Below are 25,989 nucleotides of genomic sequence, written 5' to 3'. Positions count from 1 at the left end.
AAAACGTACACTCCGCCATTGAGAGACCCACGATCAGGAGGAAAGGGTCAGAGAGGCACTTCGACAAGCACCGCCTGCACGTTTCTCCAGTCTTCTACCGCAACTTTGGCGTCTGCTACCATTTTTAATACTTGACTCGCACTGTTATCTTATTTCCCGTGGATGCTACTGGTTGACAACTGTCTGTATTGTCACTGCTAAGCAACGCGTTTTTACCAGATTCTCGAAGTATCGGTCAGCGGAGGAGCTCAGCTAGCAGCAGCTATAACGAGGCTATAGCAGGCTAGCTAACGTTAGCTAGCGACCTGGCTAGCTGCACACGAGCTGAGCATTGCTCGGTGGTGGGGTGGGGGGGCGGTGTGCCTACAGTGTCGTTTGATGGATCCGAGAATCGCCTGGTTTCAACCAGAACAACGTGGACCCGCTAACAACCTGTGGATGCAGATTTGGGAGACGACACAGGGGCTCGGCTATTTGCATGTAAATAACAGCTACACCACTGGATCTCAGAGCACGTCGAGCCTGAAAGCGACCGTCAACGGGGCGTCGGGAGCCGTCCTCACCAGCAGAAACGGGGACTCAAACACCGGTACTGGAGACGTCAAGACTCAGGGGATGTCGGCCTCAATGGGGGACTTAAACGAACAACGGGATTTTATACCACTGGAAACGAATACCAACCACAACAACCGAGCCGCTGGCAGGGGCGGTGTCGGCGGAGGGGGGCAGCAGCAGGGCAGCGGGGTCGCCGTGCTGTGGAGGGGACTCACGGACGGACACCCCAACAAAAGAAAAAGAGACAACAAAGCTAGCACTTTCGGATTCAATTCCAGCCTCTTGAACAGTGGCAGCGGCTCCAACACGGGAGACTATGATGGTTACACGGGCACGCCATGGAAAGACAGGAACTACTCAGAAGGGATCGTGGGGTAAGATGGAGTTTATTAAAGTTGATTAGATTGGCTGTCTCGTTTTTGAGCGGCCCCATGCTGGTATCGGAGGTACTCCGTTGCTTCCCACAGAGAACCCACCCCCATAAATCAGATTTTACTGTAGCCGGTGGATCCCTCATTGGGGGGGAGACTTCCGCAAGTGTGAGACTGGGAACGGTCCAAGACAAGAAGCGTAATCTAGTAATCGAGGAGTTAAGTTACTGTTAACTGACCCATTTTGCACCTGCACGCTGAAATGACAAGCAAGGTGGTGACTAAGGTTGTCAGTCCTCACCCCACCCTCTGTCACCTCCACCCACTGAGTCGACAGTTGGGTAATTGTGCAGTTGCACCAAAAGTCTGTCAAAGCGAATCTGTGCACCGGAGTGCACATTTACATCATGATAGAGAAACTCGAAGGTCATTTTCATAAAGCTAATGAAGGGCTTATAGAGGACGCACACTTTAAAAGGTGTAGGGAAGTAAGCAGGGATCTTTGAAACAAGCTGATCGCTTCAGAATTTTAAGGACCAATGCACAAAACTATGGACTGATTGTTCCAACATTTGTTTTTGCTTTGCAGTTGACTTTTCACAAACTAGACTTTGCAAAATGCAGAAACAAACACAACTTAAAGCAAGCTGTTAAACATCCAGGATTCCCACCAGATTCTGAATAAATATTTAAGTTCAGATAATGTCTGAGCAGAGCATAGCATCATCCCTTTAATCCTGGCTGTGGTGTTCATTTAGGATTTACAAACCAAATGTTTAGTAAGGGAACATGACACAGTACACTTGTGTGTCTTACTGTTGCTAGGTGAGGCTCGCATCTGAGTCAATCCATCTGTCAGCAGCAAATGCCTAAATGGGCAGAGCTCTGAGGATGTTACAGGGTGCTACACTAAACAACAGTGACACTTTTACTAGATGTGAGCTACGTCATTGGTCCTCCTCCAGCATCCTTAAGCCCACAAATATTAGGCTGGCGGTATTCCAAAGGAAATCAGTGGATGGCTGCTTGAGCTTCTTTGAAATGCAGTGTTGTGAGCAAAAGTCTGTACGTTCACACTCAGTTCAAGTGACATAAGTGAAATATACAGTCATAACACTGCTGGCAAATTGAAAGAATGCATGTGAGTTTAAAACGGGTTGTCTGACCTCGATTATTGTGGGGTGTCATATGAGCAAGTCTGTCATGCTGAGCTCTGTAGACACACATGTGCACCCAAAAACCAATGCGATCAGGTGATTGTTGTATAGAACCAGTGTTTGCATGTCAAATATTAAAAACCATACATTTTGCAGCAGCAGCATCATTCCCTGTATTTCTAGAACTAAAAGGAATCTGCAGGAGTGTTGACAAGACGGTGAACTGTGAACAAAGCCAGTTATTGTTACAGTTACTAAAACTAAGTTCATGGAAATTTTATATTTGTAAAACTTTTCCAGAGTTTAGAAAAGTAATGCAAGGTCTTCAGGTTTTTCTCTTTTTCTGAGTTACATGCTTGGTGAGCAGTTATCATTTTAGTGAGTGGCCACCATCTTTGGTCCTCTCTGAAGATACCGATGCCCAGGTAGAGGTTGATTGTGCTGCATGAGTGATTTCTAAAGTTTTCATAGATGTGGCAACATTTCTTAAACAGTGTAAACTCATACCAGCAGCAGTTCTCTGAAGAAACTATTGGCAGCCACCTCTCAAACCTGCAGCTGCTGTGTGTTTGCTACTTAGAAGATGCTGGTTTAAGCACAGTTCCAATTCTTGTGTGTACTAACCCCCTCATAGCATCATTAGGTGCTGTTCCTCAAAGCCCCACCAATCCTAAAAAGTCAGGGGAGAGACCTTAATTGGGAAGAAGTGCAAAGTCCAATGTGTACTTGAAGTTAACTTGAGTGATCATTAGGTTCATGCTTTCTCTGTTTAACTTCCAGCAGTCCCTAAACCACCCTTGTGCTTCATCCAGAGTGTTTCTATTAATTCTTGAAAAGCTTGAGACTCCCACTTAATATACTGAGTGTGAGATTTGATTCATTCAAAGCGTTTGCAATTAGCTGAACCTACACTCTGCTTATAATAGAGATAGTCTTCTAACATTAGGCCGCAGTTTTAAGTCACACAGTGTAACAAGCGTACGGGTCATTTATTACCTTCTAACTATGTTGTTTCCTCTCTAGTGGTTAGTACAGTTATGATAGCTGGGGAGAAATATTTTGGTGGGTGGGGCTCTGTTTTAAAGACTTTTTAGGGCTTGAGATTTGCCCCTTTCCCCACCCCTTTCTATTAGACATGTGTAGACAAGCAGAGCACCCGAGTGTAGAGCTCAGTCTTTGACTGATCCTCATTTATAGTAATATAGGAGCTCTGTGTTTGCATAAGGACATTCCTTCGTGATTAGCTCTGCTAATACCAGAACTTGTACCTCAGAGCCTTGATCACACTCACCACTACTGACCGCCTTCAGTCTAACCATACTCTGGTAAATTATAGCGCCATTGTGCTCTATAGCATTGGAGGAAATGCTTTTCAAAATGCACATGCAGACCAGTAGCATGCATGTGAATGTCAAAGCTGCCTTTGTTAAAGTTGATCCCAATGTTAAATGTCCACTCACATCACATGTTTGCTTTGGAGATGCAGTCTGGAAGTTAACATTTGTAGAAGAGTGATAAACTCCCAGTTCTACAGTTGATGAAAGCTCTTGTACGACATCTTCAATCAGACAAATGGAGTATATCTTTAATCAGTTACTGCATATATTAGTGTGTTGTTCGTGAGCACCAATGTCTCTTGTATAAAAAGACACTAAACTTCTGTCAACATGCAACTGCTTCTAAATCCCTCAAATTTTGACCATCTTACTTGAGGGATTGCTGTTGGACTGCAAAGTGTCAGAGGGTGAAATAGGAGAGGGATTTAGGAATGCTATTAGGTGCTATATCAAAATAAGGGAGTAGGTGTAGATGTTGCACTTCAATAAAAAAAACAGTTCTGGTGCCTTTTGGTCTGTTGATTCAGGCTCCAGTTCTGCAGCCTTATAAAGTGGTGCAAAAAAAACGAGAGGAAAAGAAGCAGTGCTGTTTTGTGGCAGGACTACTGTTGGTCTTGTTGATGCGAGTTATCTCAGTTGGTGAGATAAAGCGCTGCCGCCCGGTTTATAATGTGTTGCCTCAGCTATGATGTTGGCATTAAAGCAACAGTACAGTTTTGTGTACGGCAGGCTGAGCATTTCTATGGAGATATTGAAGAAATAGAATATTACACACCTCTGTTATATATATTTTATGAAACTTGAGTTTGGAAGTTTCTGCCATGAAGTGGGATGCAGGCCATAATGTTCCTTTCCCTAACCAGTCAGGATGTGTGACTTAGGGAACAGGCATACCTAAACTTGAGAGTCATTGTTGGATTTGGTGTTTTCAAATGGCAAAAGGGGTGAATATGGGAGTATGTTCAAATGCATTTTTCCACGGGACAGTCTGTACACTATATTTGGCCATGTGGGTTGGCTGGAGAGGCAGAGGCATGTGCTTATTTGTGTTTGACGCTCCTCCAGTCTCTCTGGAAGCGGCCCGCCTCATGATGGCAATGGATCAGTGTTTACATGCTCCACACGGCCTCACTTCTACCAAACAAAGCCAACCCTCTTGGGAGAGAAACTTGAGCCCCTTCTCTGTCTGTCCAATCAGAACGGGAGCTCGAAGGGAGTGTTTACACCTAATTTTCTAGTCTTGTACAACAGCTATTCACATTCTTAATATGGACACAGGAAGCCAGTGTGGCCTGGGAGAGCTGTGGCCCATTTCTGTCCAGCTGAACTGTGTTCTGATCTGATGTTGTGGGTTTTTTATTGTGTAGGCAAGATGCATTGTCTCAGTGTTCCAGTCATTTTGTAACAGTGAGACATTGTTAGGGAATTAATTCACAGTGATAGGTGGATTTACTAGACAAGTCTATTGTTTTTCTGTATAACTAGCCTGTCTAAATGACCGCTCTGAAAGTGACATGACACTTTATTGTGTAAAATCAACTGTAATCCTGGGATTAATTAGAGAACAATCCTTTACAGCTTGCTTAAACTGTGAAGGATCTGGTATTTCTAACAGAGGAGACATAAACCCAGTTAAACACTGAGGAGGGGCGGTTTAATGCCAACGTATTATGGCTAATGCAAGTAGTGCAGCAATGTTTGTGTAAATGCTGATAATGCCAAATTAATTTCATTTAAATGGAATCACTGTTTTACCTGGGTTTGCTCAGGGCAGCTAAGTGAACCTGTATTCACCTCAAGTTAGACTAAACTTAAATTTGTGATGTGAATTTGCTCAAAGTAGCTTCCAAACTGGAGAGGGCTAGCATTTCAGTTTCATACACCGTTTCTGTGGTAAAAAAGGAAAAACCCCTCTGTACGATGTGCAGTCATGTTAGCCAATACTTGAGCTGTTGTTGCTGTTCTTTTCCAGTCTCAAGAATAGAATAGAATAGAACTTTATTGATCACTTTGGTGCAAACCTCAGGGAAATTGTTGTACTAGAAAAACAACAACACAACATCAGCAACAACAGTAACAACAACAATAGTAATAGTAGTAGTAATAATAATAATAATAATAACACTGGATACAGCAACAATTTTTACCAAAGTGCCAAAATATTGCACACAGTCCGGTGATAGAGCATGATGCTCTATCTCACCCCAATGTCCTCACTCCTCACCCTCAACACACATGTGTAGCGAATTTCGTATTGTGAGCGTCGTTAGAAACACGAGGAAATGACTAACTCATTGTGAAAGCCACACCTATGATAACTAAAATTAGCTAAGGTTCAAGGTAGCCAATCTATTATAAATAATAGTTCTGTTGATTATATGTGTAATGTTATGTAAGAGAAGAGTCACGTTTTCCAGTTTGTAGCTCTGGTAAATATTCACATGTCATTGCTAAGTCATTTTTGGTTACACATTTCACACAGTGTACTATGATTTGAATAAAGTTATTAGTTATGTTGCTAATTTATCTCTATTTTAGTGCTTGTATTTTACGAGGACCTCGTCACAAAATTTAGTGTATTTGGATGTATCCCTGTGCTTTTCTTTAGAATTTTACTGTTGTGCACACAGGTACCGTAACCACAGTTCTTGTGTCACAGATGGCTTTACTTCTTTGACCTCATGCATTCCTTATTTTGCTTTTCAATGGGATTTTCCCACTAATCTGAGTTTATTTTCACTTGCTAACCTGGTGAGATACTTTTATTGTGAAAAAATTATAGGGGATGCACAAAATTAGCCGGGCTTCATCAGCAGTTCAGAGAAGCTACTTTACCTCTTTGTGCGGTACAATGAAAAAATACTTGCAGTCAACCAGCGCTGCCCAACTAATTGTGACCGTTCACACCGTAGCTTGGTGCGACTAACTCCCCCACACTGACAGCAAAGGCCCGAGCTTCTGTGCTTTTATTCTGACATGTTATTTTAATCTCATGCATTCACATGGAGTCACTGTCTTTATGCGTGCAAAGCAATTTGCTCAAAATTAATCGAGAGAAATGTGCACTTGATTAATTTTAGTGGAGCCTGTTGTTGGCAGCTAGTTTCCAATGGTGGAACAGAACATCACTTGAAACCTAATGAAATGTGTGGTTAATCGCTCACTGATGAGTTGCCCTGGCGCATGATTTTATTGCCATTTATTGCCTCTTGTCTTTTAGAGATTTATGACACCCAGCACGAGCTTACAGATAGCACCTCTGTGACTGAAGCTCCATTATTAGAACTGTGGTTCATCCAGCCTCTACTGGCTTTGACATCTATGTCACACTCTCTTCTCTCTTTCTGCGCTCACTGACTGGCTCTCAGCCAAGGCGTGTAAGCCTGCCGAGAGAGAGATTCCTGCATGCTGGTCCTTCGGACTGTATGTGATACAGGCCCTCTCTGAACAGCACGTGTGGGCAGCTGTCCATAACCCTGCCTTTCCATGTGTAGTGAGGAATGTGATTTTCTTTATTCCCTCCCCCTGACCAATAGAAATCGACTGTGCTCCACTCTGATGCAGTCGGCATGCAACACACGGCAGCATTCTGCCTTTTCTTATGCTGTCGTCAGCGTGTGTTCTGTGTGTGTGTGTGTGTGGGCATCAGGGCTCCACAATACTGGTAAAAACTGACATTGCAATATTTTGCTTTCCTAGAATATGAATTGAGGGGGAAAAAAAACAGGAATTTTTTACCAGATGACTTAATTCATTATTTAATAATTCTAGAATGATTGTGGTGGTTTTGTAGGAAAGTGCATCTGCATAGAAAACAAAAGTATTTTAAAAAAGCTAAAAAAAACAACAACAACTACTGTACTGTGCAGACTTTATTTGAGTGTAAACCGTTTAGAACGTTTCTCATATCTTGCCATGGAATCCAAAATAGAGTTTAGCTTTGGACAGCGTTGAGAGGGACCTTTGGAACCCTCAGGCAGAGTGTTGTGGTGCTCACTGAGTACCTGTTTTTTGATCACCAATAAATATTTGAGTTTAATGCCTTACTTTGCATCTTGCAGAAACTGTAATCTGACTGCTGCACCTGCAGTGTTGTTGCTGAAAACAGTATCACAATTTTTAGTATTCTATGTAATGCAGAAAATTGCCATCATTTTTATTGTATATTTGTTTTTTTGTTGTTGTTTCCCATTTGGATGTTTAGATATGTTTTAATGAAGGCTTTAAAATCACAATAAATTGCTTGTGTCCTTTAATGCTTGGAGACGAAAACTTGTCTTAACTCTTGCAAACTAACAGCAAAGGCTAAAGGCCAGCATATGCTTGACATGCCACTGCTTTTGCCAGTCACTGTGAAACTACTTTAAAACTGTAGTAAAGCTCCAAGATGCTTTCACTTCAAAGTAGCTAGCTGCACATCAAGCCGAATGTTTGTTGTTTGTTACACATGGTTTATTTGGTTTGTTTGTAGATTTGTTTAATTCAAATGCTGCCCTACTTTACAGACAGTTCTAGACCAGCTGACGAGGTTAGAGAAACATTAGAAAACCAAAAATGAAGCTCTTAAAGTAGAGTTGACCACTTTTCAGCTCAAGACACTCTACTGGTGTGATGCTCAAAGCCCATTTAACAATGTGTTGATCCTGGCACCAGTAATACCGTATTTATAGTCCAGCTGTTCCTGTTTTGACCACAGTACACTGCTGCATCACTCAGGCATGACCAAGTCTATCGCTTGCAGTCTGGAGTGTGTGGGCTTCTGTGTAACTGGAGCCGGTTCGTCCCAGTGGCCAACACTTAGCACCCCAGATCAGTTCATTGATGAAACATTAATGAATCTGTGAGACATCGACACCTTTGCTTCTGTTTGTGGTTGTCCTCATTTTTAAAAGTAGTGTGTGATGCGACTTTGTTTGCCTCCTGGCAACCCTTTCAACTCGAAGCTGTTCCTGCTAAGGACGCAGCAGTGTCCCATAACACGGCTGTTTCTACAGCTGTAGAAGCAGCTTTTTGCTGCAACGGTTGAGGAACCCCAGCATATCAATAGGAAATGGTGTTGAGATGCTTTCCGAGTAAATACAGCTACAACAATGCTCACAACTCTTTCATCACAACCAGTCTGATGTAATGCACAGGACTGGAGCACAGTTCATCGCAACTGTGAACAATCACATGTTTCAGGCAGGTGTTTCTTGGCACATGAATGTTATGTTCTGAAGCTTTTGTGAAAGATTACGTTTTAAAACCGTGCCGCAGAACACAGATCTAACGTAGCAGTGCCAAAGTATCCGAACAGCCAGTAAGTATTGCTCAGTGCGATGCGACATTAACCTTATTTTCCTTCATTCTACCCAACTTAACAGATGGCTCTTATTCACATGAAGGCATTTCGGCACCACACCCAATTCAGGCTCTCTCTCTCTCCCTCTTTATTTTTCTGTTTCACCTTCTGTGTGCTTATATGGTGCCTTGCCTTCAACCTTTTAATTTTTGTCTTTTTCACAATTTGCCCAGCTAATCCTATTTTTTTTTTTTCTTTACACCTTTTCTGCCTCACATTTGCTCTTTATTTTACCCTTCCCTTCCTCCTCCTTTCATATGCCCAAATGCTGAACGATGCCCCCTGGACAAGGCGTTGTACTGTCTTCACTTTGAAACACTGTAGGAATGTTGAGGATCCTACTGTAGTTCATTATGAAACCATATGTCATAATACAAAAACATTATGCAGTGCGGTAGTAATGTACCGAGCCCACTTTTTTTTTTCTCCTAGGACCAAGTCTTAATACATAAATCCAGGTTTTTGTTTATTGTGCAAAGGTCAAATGTGATTTCTTAATGTGTTGAGCGTAAACTGTTAATAGTATTTGCATTGGAAATTACACCGAATAGTTTGTCATACTCCAAAACACCGACACGCCACGTCGGCAGTTAATGTCACACAGACAGCAGCGACTAATGAATCCATCAACTGACAGAAATTTAATAATATTTTGATGCTGTTGGATTCAATGTATGTGAGGGTTGTCTTTCTTATGTCCTAATGTTACTGTAAATTAGATATCTTTGGGTTTCTGACATTGGACAGAACCTTAGCTCTGAGAAATAGTTCTGGTCATTTTTCATTGTTATCAATGATTTGCAAACTAAATGCTTCACCCCCTTTCCCTGCATTGATATTTTAATCATACATCACGAGCGAGCACACGGTTCAGAAACAACATGTTTTAACTGAAAGAGCCCAAATGTTACATGTAAGCATGACTGACAGCATTACAGAAACTAGAATGATCATATCACAGATAAATGTCAGAAAAAAGTCCTCAGGAAGAGAATTTTTTTTTCTCCTCCGGGAGCCTCGGTTCTATGGAAACCTGTTCCACAAGGTTACATAACATTATTATGATATAGGCAAGTGGGATTATCTGATAAGCACTGCCAAGGGTCCACATGCTCTCAAGGCAGGCTGCAATAGTAAGATGTAACTTGATGCAAGAAGGTGGGGCACGAGATGTGATTTCTTTGGTTGCTCCCATTAAATGACGACAAGTTTGCTGTTTGCTGTGAAATGAAACCTACCGATGCTGTTGTGGAATGAAAGTACTCGTGTAGTAAGGATCTCAGAGATTCTTCACTTCAATCACAGCACATTAAATTAAGCCGAGGCTTATGATGGAGAATGGAGAAAGTTGTTCTCTTCATCGTGAGGTCATTGTGTTCATTATGCAGATTGTAGCTGCTGAGTTTCTTTTCCCCTTAAATGAAACCTAATGTGTGCGAAGGAGGCTGGGCTCTATGTGCACAGGGAAAAGAGATTAGCCAGTACAATTTAGAGTGGTTGCCAGTTGCCAGGATGAAGGAGGGGCAACAAATGAAAACAAACTGTGCTTCCCATGTCATTGGCAAAAAAAATGCATATTTTGTGCTGTGTACTTTTGGGATTCTGGTGTTCTGAATGTTTGAAACAACCTGTTAAATTTGATATATCAGAAAGACTTTTCACCCAGTCAACAAGGTGGAAGCCACATGTAAGGCTGGGGGAGCACTCCACATATTTTGTGACATAACCAACACACAAAAATAGCCAGAGCAGACAGAAACCCAGCGGCCTTACATCTTGGTGCGGACGAGGAAGGCAGTGAAATAAGTAATGTCATTCAGTTCACTTTCCTTCTGTGTTTGCTGTCAGTGGTCTGAAGATTTCACCAAAGATAAAACTGCCTAGCCAGTTAATAGATGTGTCCGTGTGACAGATGTAATATCAGCCCGAGTGTGACGGGGAGGAAGATATGATATGCGACACGTGGATCTTGTGCTGCCACGCTCTGGCCACAGTGGCTGGCTGTTCCCACTGAGCACTGCCTCAAGTTTGTCATTCCGCCTTTCAGTTGCATTTATTAGTAATGCCTTACATTTATGTGAAGTAAATGTAGACTTTTAAGCAGCCATTTAGGCAGCATTCAGACCAACACTAGCAATGCATTACGGACATTTAAGTCCGAGTTCATTATCAGGAGACCAGCAACAAGAACTAGTAATTTGACAGAGATTATCAGCTATTTTGAAATTGAATTAACAACACTTTAAAATCTGAAATCATTGCATTTCTGAATTTTAACCTCTCAAATATAAGGATTTGCTCTTTTCCTTTCTCTTGCTTGATCGTGTAATTAATATTTAAGGGGTTTGAACAAACAGATTTATCAAGAAAATAATTGGGATAATTATTTTTCATTAATTTGTGTCCTATAGGTCTTCATGCTAGCCTTCCAGATTTACATTTTGTGTAACGTGTATATTATATAACTGTGACAGTAGACAACTTAATATAATCTTGGTTGACTTAAATTGCACCTACTCTTTAACCAGTTAAAAAAATCTGCCAATGTTCTCTAGAATAACTACGATGGCCAAAAGTGCACTAAGTGCGCTCTACCTGTTAGCCTTACAACTATAAATGAATGACCAAGACACATAAAAAGCTAGTATTTGCAAGCCAAGTTAGTTCATTCTACATTGACAACAACAGACTTGCAGCAGACCAACATGCACCTGCGTAATTACATGATTTCTGGAAACAAAACTGTACTTGGTGATCCCGGCACAAGATCTAATGAGGAATGTAACACAGACAGGTTAGCCAACTGTTTTTAAATGATGTGCCATGTTGGTTGTTGAACTGCGACATTCGAACTGCTGCACGCAACGTTAACACACGCCGCACCGACAACGTCTTTAGCATGGTGTTAGATCGCTGAGAGCCGACCAGTAAACGTTCAGTAAACATAAAGGTTAAAGAAGTTGAACTTTGGTTGAGTGAGTTCAAAGTTGTGAAAGCACGGGGGTTGTTCACAGGTAGTCTGTACCATATATAATGGATTAATCCGGACGCTTGCCGATGCAGCATTTCTGTCCGTATGAAAGTCACACCGGTGATTGCCCGACTAGTCAGAATATGGTCAGGTGCCAGCAGAACAACCAGTTGATCTGGACACTGCAGCCCTAGTATGGACACAGTATTTGTTCAGCAACTCAGCGTTTAGTTTATTTATGTATTTTTCCCCTCAAGGTCACCATGATAGCATTGCACCAGAAGAGGAAGATAGATTTATTCTGCAAGTATTTTCATGGTCGGAGGAAATCTCACCCACTCCTGCTTGCCTGAGTGTCTGACACACAAGAAACAATAAAGGTGAAACCCAGCACACTTTAACTTTTGTCAGGTGACGAAAGCTTGTTGCATAAATCCCAGACTGTAGACAAACACGCAGAGTGTTGTTTGGGGCATAATTCAAGTGTCGGTCAGTAATGGTAGCTGCTAGGGTTTTTCTCGTCTGGCTCTCTGTTAGCGTTTGCTGCCTTGTTTTATTTACAAAAGCAGAATTTCACTTTTCCCCCCTTTTTTCCCCCCCTTCTGTCATCTGCCAGGGAGAGTGAGGCTGTTATTGGCTTAATCTGGGCTTTATGGTTGTGTGTACACATGTGCCTGAGTCTGCATGTTTGTGTTCTTATTTGTCCGCCCACAGAGACTTGTTCCTGCTTCTCTGTGTATGTAGACAAAAGTGGTCAGTGAAAAGGTCAACGCATGTGGGCAGAGCGACCTGTTCCAAGGACGAATGTGGTTCTCTTGCTGAGCCTGCCCTTATGGAGTACCCTTGTTTTTTTTCTTTTGGCCGACATTATGCAGGGACATAGTAGGTGTTCTTGTTTCGTTTTTTCTCTGCCCTACAGTTTACCAAAATAGAAGCAGTTGGTTTGGAATAAAGTTAAAACACTGCTAGTTGTGTTTGGGACCATAAAATCTTGCTCCTTCTGTCACGACCTTTTCAGGGGCCAATGACCATTTTATTTTCAGTAACTACTAACCTTGCAATCTATCAGTACAGTCGATTTACATAGCTGTGTGGAAGAATAATTTGTTTTTTTTATTCATTTTTGTAGAAACTGACCTGTAGAAATTGAGAAAAGTGCTCATACAGACCAGACATAGACAGCTAATGAATTTATACCATTAGGATAGAATGTGTCAGTCAAACTAATATTCCAACTAATGATTTTGCGAGTAAGCCTGAATCTACCTGTACCTACAGAGAACTCTGAATCCAGGAGATGCCTGCTCATTTTTAGAGACTTATTTGTCATGGGAAGGTTGACTGTTTTTGGCAGCGCCCAGCTTCATATTGCTGTTACATAAATTGAAATAGTTTGCCTGCCTAGTAGAAATAACCTTACAGTCCATGTATACAAGCACTCGTGGCATGGCTTCTCTTGATGAACAAACTGTTATCATCATGTCCTTTGCAAAACAGCAAAGGTTATTCTCATTACTTGCACCAGCTGAAGTTTTGTGTGTAAATAGATAAGTCATGAGGACATAGATATTAGCCATGTCCTGTCAGTGTGGCTCAGCGTCTGACATCTGTATCCGTGGCACAGAGTGTTGGCACCCATTCCCTTGGCATTGCATATTGTGCTTATTTGGCTGCAAGCAGAGGGAGGCACAGATTTGATCAAGCATATGAGAGCACCCCTGGTTGTGTTGCCACTTGGCCAAAATTAGTGTGTCATGTTGGGTGCAGCTACATCTCAGTAGTCTGTGTCTTATTTCTTTCCACATCAACCTGCTAGCGGGAATAAGAAATACCTGCTGTGTGTCTGTTTACAATAATAACTCTGAACTTGTGTATTTTCCCCTGTTGTGTGTGTATGTGTGTGTCTGTTTGCACATCCTTTTGCTCTCCTCACAGCACTGTGTTCTGTGTGCTCTGCAGGTTACACGAGGAGATCAATGACTTCTATGAGTACATCTCCCCACGGCCGGAGGAGGAGAAGATGAGACTGGAGGTGGTGGACAGAATCAAAGGAGTCATCCACGACCTGTGGCCCAGTGCCGAGGTACACATCGGAGGGGGGGTTGGTTTGGATAGTGGGGATGACGGACCTGATTATTGACCAGTAGGGGCGTGAGGGTATACATATGTGTTGACAAAAAGAAAAAACATAGTCTGTACCTTGTCAGACACTAGTCAGAACATGTCCCATCATAAAGTCCACGTTGTCAGATGAAGATGCGTTACCATGGTAGCCCACCAACCTCATTCTCTTTCACCTCCTTGCCTGATCAGACAGAATTATCACCTCGTTACACTTTGTTTCCATCTCGGTGGAAAGTGAAACCTTCGACTACTCTCTTACCTTAGACTGCTTAGATGACTCCATGCTTAAGACCACGAGAAGTTGTGGTTAAGCTGCTGGCATCTCTCCCTGCCATTGTCTATTATGTGCATCACTACTGCATTGCATTGTAGGACATATATGTGGTGTCCATTACATGCATAGTGTAATAGTTTCCTGGACATTGTGTGCCAATAGAAATTTGGAAGCAGCGAGAGAAAAGGTAGCATTACTTTGTGAAGTTGTAAAGCTGAACCTGCACTGCTGCCCTTAATGGGTAAATTCAGTTAATTATTAATATTTTGCTCTTGTCCTAGTGGACATTATTATTTGGTTTAATTTATACTTCAGCGTAAACAGCTCAGAGTTGTTTCTTATTAAGAGAATGCAACAATTTAGTGTTTCACTGTTACTGTTAGAATTATGACCAATTAGGCGCAAATTTTTTTATTTTTTGACTGCAAAAAAAAAAACCCTTTGTTTATTTTTTTGCTGTAGTAAAAGCATGCTAAAGTATGAATTTTGTGTATTGTTCCACCTCTAATGACTAGGCTACCTTTGAAACAGTGGTCTTTGTAATTAACAATTTGACTACCACAGGTAGTGTACACTACTGGTCAGACTGTATATGATATCAAGCTACTGACTGCAAGCTTCAGCCGTTTATAAAGCATCCTTTTGTTTTTTGTTATCTCCCTGCTGCACAGTACTCTGTTTGGGTCATGTTATCAGCGCCACCTCAGGCATTATTGTACCCACTGACTTTGATCCTGCTGATAGAGCAATGTGCTTCAAACTGTGTCTGCGCCGAGCTTAGCAGGTCCTAAATTAAGGAGCACAACACTGTCCCAATCCTGGAAAGCTTTATTCTTTTTCCACTGTGGAGTGAGCAGGCGAAATGTGGTCATCCAGTCAGTGTGGTGCTTGTTTAATTAATTAGCTAAGATGCCAAGACGTCCACCTGACACATCACAGCCTGTTGCCACACCGAATTGTTATCTTTCCACGTGTATATGGAAGCATGTCTGGATCAGCGGGGCAAAAAACATGTTCAAGGAAGTCTGTTGTATTTCAGCTGTATTTTCAAATGTATCTAAGACCTGGTAGGGATTGACCAAACTTAAGTTGCAAGCAAAAGTTTGACTGGAGATTGGTAAGATGTGTTGAAACTGCTCACCTTCGTGACCACGTGTAGTTACGTCACACTTCACAGAAGTCCTCAGGACTGGTTTCATTCACAAACACAGCTCGACAATCAGCTTAGCCCCCTGGACATGTGACTGGGCTGTAAACCAAAGTTTCTACTACTGGGCGATGTGGGATGTAGGGAGGAGGTTTAAGGGAGTAAGGAGGGGGGTCAAGGCTTAAGTCTATTTACGCACCACTCGCTGGGAGGTTAAAAGGAAGGGTTGATATTTTCGTCCTTGCCATAGCGTCCAGGTTAGGAGATCAGTGGATAAAGAGGCTTTTTTACATGTAAACATCCTGCCAGTATTGATTTCCATATCAACATTAAACTCTGAATAGGAGTGGTTTTTATATGTTTCTGCAGTTTGCTTGGGCATGCCAATAAATCAGCACTAAGTTAAGCTGTAAAATAATATTATTTGTGCAGCATGAAGAACAGGTTTTCATGGTAGTGAAGCGTAGCGTGGGAAAATCAAAGAATGCTAACTTGGTATGTGCTTGGTGACAGTTTGCCCTCAGTCCAGTCCACACCAGTCTGTCAGAAAGAACTATCAAAGTCTGTAAGAGATAAAAGAATCATGGTAATAAATGATAGTGAGTTGGAGGATGTTTTTTTTTCAAACTAATAAGTTACTTATCCAAAACACAAAGATTATCTATATGTGTGTAACTGTGCTTGTCCTATCTCTCCAGGTCCAAGTGTTTGGGAGCTTCAGCACTGGTCTTTATCTGCCGACAAGGTGAGCCGTGCACTTGAACTACTTAGGGCTTTTAAAAATATGCTTTTTTTTTTTTTTACCTTTGCCAAACTGTGACCGTGAACTGGCTTCTCACTAAAGATACTTAACTTGCTCATGGAGAAAGTGCTCTGTCTAGCCAGCAATGCTAATCCTGGAACTTCTAAAAACTCAGATAGACCTGCTACTCCTGACCAACTACCAGAAAACAGCAAACGACCGTCCCCTCAGCACACAGACGAGTTCCTGGATTAGCGGACTCTTTGACCCCATGCTGAGCACTAATAGGACTAAGCTATGTGTTGATGCTTGTGCATCAGAGGGTGGGGTGTGTGTATGTGTGTGAGACTTGTTTTGGTAACAATTTTAGAGATTGTATTTGCCCTAGGTTTAGATAAATTATGCTGTGAATGTGTTCGTTTGCTTTTGTGCCGGTCTTATTTATACTGTATGCTTCAGGCTAGACGCTTGCTTTTTGCCAAGGAAAACATGTGCTCCTGAGTTTAACAGTTTGGGAGTGCGTTAAGAATTTGAGGGATGTAATGAAAATGTATCCGTGTTGTTTTTTAATAAAGAGATGAGAGGAAACATTTCTAAGCAAAATAATTCCACTTGTTTGAATAGAAAACCTAATCTAGCGTTTTAGTTAGTTCTGCTTCAGACTGTGTTTATTTATTAGCCTCCTAATTATTTGTACTTATTTTAAGTTTTTTTTTTTTTTTTTTTTAGCAGTATAAACAATTAGATTAATGTTCATTAATAAACACTGGTACAGCCTGCGTGTCTGCAGTTTGTCTGAGCTGTTGAGTTGCTGCTTGTTTTCAACCTGTGACATCCGATAACAGTACTGAAAGGCACACAGTATTACTGTATGTCAGCTTCTTCTTATCATTGGCAGAACAACAAGTCAAACAGATAAATCCACTGAATGTGCAGTGTGTGATTCCACAGCTGCTGCAGGTCGCTTCACGTGCATAACTGTGTTGTTCGGTGCAGTGACCACATCACTGTCGTCGTCGTCGTCGTCGTCGTGCGATCGCTGTTGGGCTGAATTTTGTTTTTATTTCGCACACATGCTCCTAAATATGTTTGACAAATTGCGCACATCTATTTTTAGTGGCGAATGCTAGTGAAATGCTTGCACTGTTGAGCTCTGTTTGTGTGCAACGTTTTGCATGTAGTGAACACATGGACTTGGTAAACATTGGCTGACTTCCTTCAGCTCTGTCAGAAGTTGCACATTGCTTTTCCACAAGAGGGAAGCAAAGCCATCTGTCTGCAGTGAGCTACCATGTGGGGGACATTTAAAAATGGCTGTACGACTGTATATTCTCCAAGTTCCTGCAGCCAGACAGCAACGTAGAGGAAAAAGTGACTACAAATGCAGGTTGAGGAATATATATCCAGGAACAAACCAGTTCATACCAGAGACACTTCTTAGGTGGTGGGGCTGTTGAGTTACTTAGTGACATCAGTTACCAGGCATACGCAGCTAGAGTAGCTTCAGCAGATGGTTTTGTAGTTGATCATTTAGAAGCCCTTGTATTGTTTTGCTTTTATCTGAATCGCTCCTGCTCTGTAATTTGTGTTGTTGAAGGAACTGCACTTTAATATTTTGTTTGCTCTTGTGTTTTTTTTCCCCCCCACCAGTGACATTGACCTGGTAGTCTTTGGGAAGTGGGAGACGCTCCCACTCTGGACGTTGGAAGAGGCTCTCCGGAAGAGAAATGTTGCTGATGAGAATTCCATCAAAGTTTTGGACAAGGCCACGGTACGACTACACTCACTTGCAAAATAAGATTTCTCTGGTTTTACAGGAGTTTATTAAAAAGTGAGATTGTTGGCTTGCTACCCGTATATGATGTGGACAGGCCAACCTCTTCTGCCACACCAGCACAAGGCATTATTTTGGAAAAAAAAATAGGCAGCAAGGGACAGAGAGTATTTTGATCAAATTTGAATTGTGTCTTCAATAACACATATGATGTTCATCCATTCGAAAGATCATCTTGCAGGTTAAAACGATTACAGTTTGTCGTAAAACTGTTGAGGTATAAAACTGTGAGAATGTGCAATTAGAAGAAAAAAAAAACTCACCCAAAAGGCACAGAAGTTAGGTCATTCTAACTTTCTTTCTCCACAAACTACCCAAAAGCTGCTGAAAATCAAAGCAGATGAATGGATTTGCTGCATTTGCATAGCAGTAGCTCAGAACATGGCCAGATTTGTAGCGATTTTCAACTCCTTGGGTACTTTTTCCCTCTTTATTCTGGAACGAGGTGAGCTATTTCAAGTGTTGGTGCCGTATGTTGTATGAGACATAGTTAACTGAAGAGAAAACAGTATGTATACATAGTACTTTTTGACAAACTGTGACTTCTTTGACTTGGAACTGGCCCAATTCAAGAGAGATCAAAGCCATTTTTCTTTATGGTTTTGACTACTGTACGTATTTGTTTCATAAATAAGGTCCCACGGAGCACATCAGAGGGAGCGGCACTTTGCCTCTATATGATTTATGTTGGTGCATCAATTTCTAGATTCGTGACCTGCTGTCAGTTGTTCGGGTCAGGTCATGGTTTCCAACTCTACGTGCAGTGACAGATGCAAACTTTAGCAGTTGCTTACAGATTGTGCTGTATCACTGTGTTAGTGAGATTGCTCCATAAGTGTGTCAAGCACAGTGGACGGACATAGCACAGAAACTTCCTACCGTGTTTGAGCACTCATAAAAAAAAATTCCAACACAAACTTTAATTACAACTCCAATATTGATGAGTTATAAAGGTGTTGATTATTGACAATCTCCTTGTACAGTCTCTCCTCAGAACGAGCATTTGTTTTGAGTGTTGTTAGTTGTCTTGGTACACGTATAAGTTTCTGGAGTAGACCCTTGTAGAAATTTACACCACATGTACTATTGTTTATGCAGGAGGCATTATTTGGCCATAATAACTTTATCAGTTAAAGTAGGTTCATATTCTAGTTTATAACACTTGTTACTTACATTACATACCCTCATTTGACTTATTGTGCCTGGCAAGCATCTTGTTCTTGGTAAGATGTTGGCACCGTGTGAATCGGCAAGTTGAAGCAAAGGTGTGATTATAGTCAGCAATTATTCTGTCACTGCAGCATCAGATGTCAGTCATAATGAGGTCTCTGATTTAGTTGTCATGCTTTTTCGGTCAAATTAACACAAGCTGCTGTGACAGTTCCAAATCCCTGAAAACGCCAATTAGCATACGTGTTTTATTTTCAGGCATACGCACAGACATGTACTTAAAGAGACGCTCCAACAGCAACCTCACAACTTTGGTATGCCTCCAGTGACTTACAGTACGTTAAAGTTGACCCCAAAGAGTAGATTCCATCCAAATTGAGGCGATATGCTTATTTTGTTGCCCTCACAGACTCGATATGGGCCGTGAGCTTGGACTGAGCCCTTTGCGTTGGGTGTTGTTTATTCTCCTGATAACCACTCTCAAGCTCCAATTAGCAATTTGTGCTATTTTTAAACCATGCCTGAATAATGGATTTTTCTCCTATTTGAGTTTGTCGTTTCAGACCTTAAAGGATTTGAATAAAGCTTTGTCTTTGTGTTTCCAGTTTCACTTTTGTCGGGGGATTCTCAGGAGCCGATTAACATTTAAAATCTTTGCTCAAGGATTTTAGTTCAGGATTAGTGTTGGTGTATAAATGTGCGTGTGTGTTGTTTTCAGGCTTACATTAGACTCGTAGGAGATTATAGATGCAGGTTTGTGTACATGTGTCAGGAATGGAGTGATTTCCTCTCTGACTGGGTGTCATGTGTGTTTCCAGGTTCCCATCATCAAACTGACCGACTCTTTCACCGAGGTCAAAGTGGACATCAGCTTCAATGTGAAGAGTGGCGTGAAAGCTGCTCGGCTCATCAAGGAATTCAAAGAGGTACAGTTGCACAGCTAGTGGCTACACTGTTGTCTTACTTAGAAATTCACTTGTGCAAGCACTGTGGGCTTTATAGAAACGAGTATTCTTCCATAAACAAGCTAATGTGGTTGCTATTTTAGTGTGTAAACGTTTCTTAGTTGAACATTTTAACAAAACTTTCAGAAAGACATTTGTTTCCGAAAATCTTTTTCAATGTAATTTAATTTCTGATGATCACAAGTAATTATTTAACAACCCACTTGATGGCGAATTGCTAACAATGTGAAATGAAAGTTGATGTTTTCTTATTATAGTAGAATTTGAGTTGATTTCACCAATAATCAAAGACTTTTTCACCTCCTCTAGATGGAGCTGTAGACTTCAGAATGCATTGCCTGAAATGTTCTTACTGTGTCTTTCTTCTTTCCTGCAGAAATACCCTGTGCTGCCTTACCTGGTCCTGGTGCTGAAGCAGTTCCTCCTGCAGAGGGATCTTAATGAGGTTTTTACTGGTGGAATTGGCTCTTACAGTCTCTTTCTCATGGCTGTCAGCTTCCTACAGGTCAGTTGTGTACTCAGCTGTTTTTTTTTTATTCAGGTGTTTGCAACAAAAGTAGTTTCTGAGCACCTGCATAAGAAAAATATCCTCAAATTCTCAACAAAAAACAGTTAAGAGACAGAACTCTATACAATGCTAGAGGGCCCACAGTAGAGGGATGTAGTTGTCTCTGCCAGCCATGATATGGCATTTTTGAAAAAGTGGCCTTTGACCTCAGGCAGAGCTATTTTTGCACTGATTGACTCCGAAATCTAATCTTTCCGAGGAGAGGCCATTCCAAGCTCACCTGTAAAATATCAACTTGTTCGACCTTAGCACTTGAGCTAGTGTCTGATCACAGACACACAGACCGATGGACACACACACACAGATGGGACCAATTACTCTATAGTTGCACCAAGTACAATAAAGACCATCATGCATCATAATCAAAATAATCATAATTAAAAATGTTGAGAGACGTTCAACTGAAATTGACACTCACTTCATGGTTTACAATCATTCTGGCATTCACGTGTACTTGTGTTTATGTCCAGCTTCACTACAGGGAGGATGTGTGCAGTCCCAAGATCAACATCGGTGTTCTGCTCATTGAATTCTTCGAGCTCTATGGTCGCCACTTCAACTACCTGAAAACCGGCATCAGGATAAAGGATGGAGGTTGTTACGTTGCCAAAGATGAGGTCCAGAAGAACATGATGGATGGATACAGACCCTCCATGCTCTACATTGAGGACCCACTGCAGCCAGGTAGGAGCAATAGATGCAAAGCCTAGAGGGTAGAAACTGTTGCCATAAAAAGGTGGAAAACTTTAATCTCTTGCCAAATACTGGAATGATTCGTATTGGCACATTTTCAGGTTCTCACTAACTGTCTTTTTTTTTTTTTCCCTAACAGACAACGATGTCGGCCGGAGTTCATACGGTGCCATGCAGGTGAAGCAGGCATTCGACTACGCCTATGTTGTGCTCAGCCACGCTGTGTCACCCATTGCCAAGCACTACCCCAACAATGAGACTGAGAGGTGAGAAACTAATTAAATAACTTGCTAATCACATATCGCAGACGTTGTAAAGGGTGGGCCAGATAATGAGTCATTTTTAACGATCTGATTTTATTCTTCACTCTTTGGTTTTGCAGTATTCTGTCTTATATTGTCACTGTTGCTTTAGTGGTAATCATAAGCTTAGTGCATTAGTGTCCAGACTGCTGTATAAACACTAGTACAACAGGTTTTTTTTTCTGTCTCTATCCTGTAACAGTATACTTGGCCGAATAATCCGGGTGACTCAAGAAGTGGATGAATACAGGGAATGGATCCGAAAGAACTGGGGCAGCCCGTCTCAGAATGATCTGCCACTCAACAGTATGTTGAAGCTGTTCTCAAATGTGTTGAATGTTTCTATTGCAATAAAAGTCTGACTCACTTAAGGTCAGCACTTTCCTGTCAGCTGAATCACGGCTTTTAAAGCTTGTCACTAGGCAGACTAAAGACCTATTCATTCTACATTTGTCCCTTCTCTGCTTCTGTAGGAAACGACGTCGCGCTGTTTGAGTCCCAGCAGCTCGATGAGCGCAACAACAACGTTCCAAATGACGACGACGACGACGATGACGATGTTGTGGGTCCACCGTCAGCTCCTCATAGCAAAACCTCCTCCAACTCTTCCTCTCCATCCCCTTCGCTTCGCTCCTCTCCCTCCTCTTCTCCACTGTCGCCGTCTTCCACGACATCCACTTCCACCTCCAGCGACGCAGTCAGTCCTGCAGAAACACACACAGCTTTGAAATATTGCATCAGTGCATTTGTCTGTAGCACTGAAAGTTTCACGAGATAATTATCTTGGTCTTCAATCGTACATTTTGTTGGTTTCCCCCAGGACTCAGATGGCACACCATGTAAGACGGCCAAGCAGCAGTCTGGCAGGGGATCCAGCACCCACAGAGAGAAGTCTGCTGTGGTCAGTAATCACCGAACACAGAGCCACAATACCAGCACTCCACCTGGAAACAACAAAGGAGGAAAGGTAACCTCAGCTTGAGCCTAAAGGACAATTTGGTCTACTTTAACCTGCTGTATTTTACACTAATTTGCCTTTTGGTTTAAGTGTCATGCTAACTCTCCAGTATTTTTTTCTGTTGTCTTTGCTGTATCCCCAGGCGAGGATGTCTCGTTCTCACCATAAGAGCGGCCACCATGGGCAGCAGAACTCCTCCTCCAGCACCAAAAGTCATCCGAGCAACAAGCCACACCACCAGGGCAACAGCAAGAAGAGGAAAAATGTGCGTGACTCTACACAAGAGGACCTCTGCAGATAGGGGTAACTTCGCTCGCCCGTCCTTGTCTGCAACTGACTGTCCTGTCCCACTTCTGCTGCCAGACTCCAGCCTCGGGAGGTTGTTAGTATTAAAACATTTGCAGAATCTGTCTCTCTGTCAGGCTTTTCAGGGTGACAAGCAACAATTCCTTGCAGGAAAAAAAAACTAAAAAAAACAAAAAACAAGAAAAAAAGAATCGTTATTGGAAATGGGTTTACTGAACTGAAATCACCAAGAGTAAATGCTCATTTGCTTCCCGACAGCTTCTTTTATGGAGCGGTTTTTCCTTCCCACAGCCAGCACCTACTCAACATGCCTCTTGCGCCTCCTGCTGTACAGGAATAGACAGGTCAGGCGTCTGGAGCGGACTCTGGAGCAATACCTGGAACTGCTGGCTGGAAAGTAGGATCAAAAATTTTATTGAGAAAAAAAAAAAAGAAGAAAAAAGCAAATGGCTTAAAATGTACAAAAACAAAAATGTTATGTTGAACAACCAACAAACATGTACACTGATTTTTTTTTTTGTTTTTTAAAGAGGGTCACTTACAAATGCAATCAGTAAGAGTGGGACATAACTTATGCATGAGATTTTTTTGTTGGTTGATTTTTCCGTTGGTTGAATCTGTTTTGTTATGTCTAAACAGATTATACAAAGATTTGTACAAAAAAAAAATGTATACGCAAAAAAAAATGTTTAAAAACACGAGTAAGAAGAAATTGTTTCATATGACATTTTTACAAGATATACCGATTGAAGTCATGTAAACATGCACATCTTGTGCCCGCTGCTTTTTGGCCAAAGCCAAGAGCTGGTTCGGTTCCCATTGCCAACAGAAATCATCAGCATATACTTTTACTCCCGGTTGCTCTCTGTGAGTGTGCTATTGTGCAAACATTTAGCCTTGCGTGAGCTAGTGCTCACATTACAGCCCTATAGATGACTGGAAGGAGCTCAATCCCCCATTCAACTCAATAGCACAGGCACACCATTGTAGAGGCTTTAAGACTACAGGTTTGAATACATAAGGGTTGATAATGATTTTATTGAAAAATCCTACACTTGAAATGTGTCAACAACACGACTGTAGGCGATAATCTGTTTCTTTGGTAATTCACCGACTATAAAAATCATTTGTATTTGTTAAATGTATTTATTTTTTTATTAATTATATGAACATAGTATGGATAAATGTATTATTAACATTAGAGCCCATATCTTTGAGTCCTATATTTGAAATAGGAAGTTGCAGGGGAGGTGGGGTGGGGGGCAGGAACAGGTATATTCAGGTACAGTAAAATACCACCTTTTATTATTTCACTGGATTTTTTTTTTTTTTTCGTTTGTTTGTTTTCTCAGTGACAGTTGAGTGACCAAGTTATTTTTGAAAAATTTAAGAGACCATTTTACAAGTCATATGGTGAGAATTTTGTTTTAATATGTGGCTGGTCTACTTACTCTAAAAGGGAGCTGATTTGTTTTTTTTTTTCCCGATTTATAAACTATCATAGCAACAAAATGTCAATCCCCTTCTGGTATTGCAGTACAACAACTAACCTGTAGATGGAGTCATTGCTCTAAGTCTTAATCCACACAGTTTGGGCTTGTATACTGCATTTGGACGTTATTTTTGCGATTGACAGATAATGATTTGATGTCTCACCAAATGGGCAGCTGCACATAGAAAACCTGTCAAGTTGAGTGCTTGCTTGGAGGGAGTAACACACCAAAGCACAGTGCAATCCCCTCGTTGTCTCTCTCCCAAATGTGACAAGAATCACACACTGTAAAACGAGTAGCCAGCAATAACCACCACCTTCAATGCAACTCCACAGTAAACTACTGTTGCTACACAATGTCATGCTCACCACGGAGCACTGTTAATATGATGTGTTAGGACAGTAAAGCACATTTGATTCCACTTACAGCCTGTTATATTTGTTGATACAATGTTGAAAAGAACGGTTTCCACCCCCCCTCATCCGCCAGTGCTACAGTTGCGGTTGAAATGCAGTATATAAGTGCTGGTCTTGTGGTCGACAGACGAGGAGAAAGGTGAATCAAATTAGCCGTGCCATCTGAATGTCCACTGACCATCTCTCTCCACTGCAGGAAGGCTTCAAACCCAACTGTATTCATCTGAAACGTTGTTTCTCTGCAGCTATTACAATTCATGCAATAAAAACAGTCCCATTAAACCACCTGTTGACGTGAGGCTCTGCTGAGTTATTGAATTGAATTCTGTGTTGCCTTTCACTTATGCTCTGACTTTTTCTCTTCTTTAATGTTAATGATTCAGTCCACATTCAATACATAAAGTAATGTTGGGTCATTTCATGAACAATCTATCAGTGCCTGACACCGACCCCCTTAGTCAGCTGACTTTAGTGTGTTTATTGAAGCCATGCAATATTTTACCTTCGTACTATTTTCACATTTGCAGGCCCTTGAAGTACATAGGGTGGGTCAAAACAATGTGCTTTTTGATTACATTTTCCAGTATTTTTGAGCACTCGTGACTTCCTCGTAGAGCAGACAGCCATGGGAAATTTTTAGGGTTAAAAAACTGAATTCAGCTCTTAAAAACCTCAACCAACTTAAATAGATATCCATTCAGGGAATCATAATGTAAAGCCAACATTTTGTCCAACACTTTTTTATATTACAACTTTAAGGATCAGCATTTGGGGTATATCTTAGTTTCAACAGCATTTTAACAATTTGATCAAAGGTCACCTTGTAGAGTCCTTCCGTGTCAAAACTATTTTTTTGTTCATAAAGGCGCTCAGAATGAATGTAGAAATTGATTTGGTTCCTGTTTTTAACAAAGCTCAAATGTGTTTTTCGGCCCTGAAGACGTCATGTGACTATTTCCTTTATATAAAAAGTTGTGAGAGCAAACTGAAAGTCTGGTGAATTCAAAAGCATGAACTTTTGACCTGTCTCTATGTAGCTTGAAAGACATTCATGTTGTGGAAGTAAAATCTTGCTCGGCTTTATTTAAACATATAAAAGTTATTGTAGAGAAAAGTCATCTGATTGTGAAGAGGTCAAACGGAAACTTATTTAGATTTGGCAGATCCTATATGGAATGACCCAGCTATGGTGATGGAGTGACTTTTGTTTCTTTACTGTGCAGACTGGAGAATAGATTTCAGCCCAAGTATAGATTTCAGGGAAC

The 25,989-nt window shown here is 41.4% G+C and overlaps 1 protein-coding gene across 1 annotated transcript; it reads left to right on the top strand.

Moving 5' to 3' along the window:
- The first annotated feature begins 24 nt into the window (after positions 1-24).
- Positions 25-25,011, top strand: tent4b (terminal nucleotidyltransferase 4B). Its single transcript, XM_008293409.1, has 12 exons — positions 25-929; positions 13,692-13,815; positions 15,976-16,022; positions 17,670-17,790; positions 19,842-19,949; positions 20,365-20,493; positions 21,027-21,240; positions 21,389-21,515; positions 21,754-21,857; positions 22,025-22,248; positions 22,372-22,518; positions 22,652-25,011. The coding sequence occupies exons 1-12, from the start codon at positions 379-381 to the stop codon at positions 22,808-22,810; spliced, it is 2,055 nt and encodes a 684-aa protein (XP_008291631.1). The 5' UTR covers positions 25-378; the 3' UTR covers positions 22,811-25,011.
- The last annotated feature ends 978 nt before the right edge of the window (positions 25,012-25,989 follow it).

Source organism: Stegastes partitus, unplaced genomic scaffold (assembly GCF_000690725.1).
Source record: "Stegastes partitus isolate 25-593 unplaced genomic scaffold, Stegastes_partitus-1.0.2 Scaffold884, whole genome shotgun sequence".
In the NCBI taxonomy this organism is placed as follows: Eukaryota; Metazoa; Chordata; class Actinopteri; family Pomacentridae; genus Stegastes; species Stegastes partitus.
Note: the sequence above shows the minus strand (reverse complement) of the source record. Positions and strands in the feature narration are given on the sequence as shown.

What these genes read in the sequence shown, in the direction of transcription:
- tent4b (XM_008293409.1), top strand. Translation starts at nt 379, where the DNA reads ATGGATCCGAGAATCGCCTGGTTTCAACCAGAACAACGTGGACCCGCT. An exon ending in ACCTGTGGCCCAGTGCCGAG is followed by an intron (nt 13,816 to 15,975) that starts GTACACATCGGA and finishes CTATCTCTCCAG; the next exon opens with GTCCAAGTGTTTGGGAGCTT. An exon ending in TGGCTGTCAGCTTCCTACAG is followed by an intron (nt 20,494 to 21,026) that starts GTCAGTTGTGTA and finishes GTTTATGTCCAG; the next exon opens with CTTCACTACAGGGAGGATGT.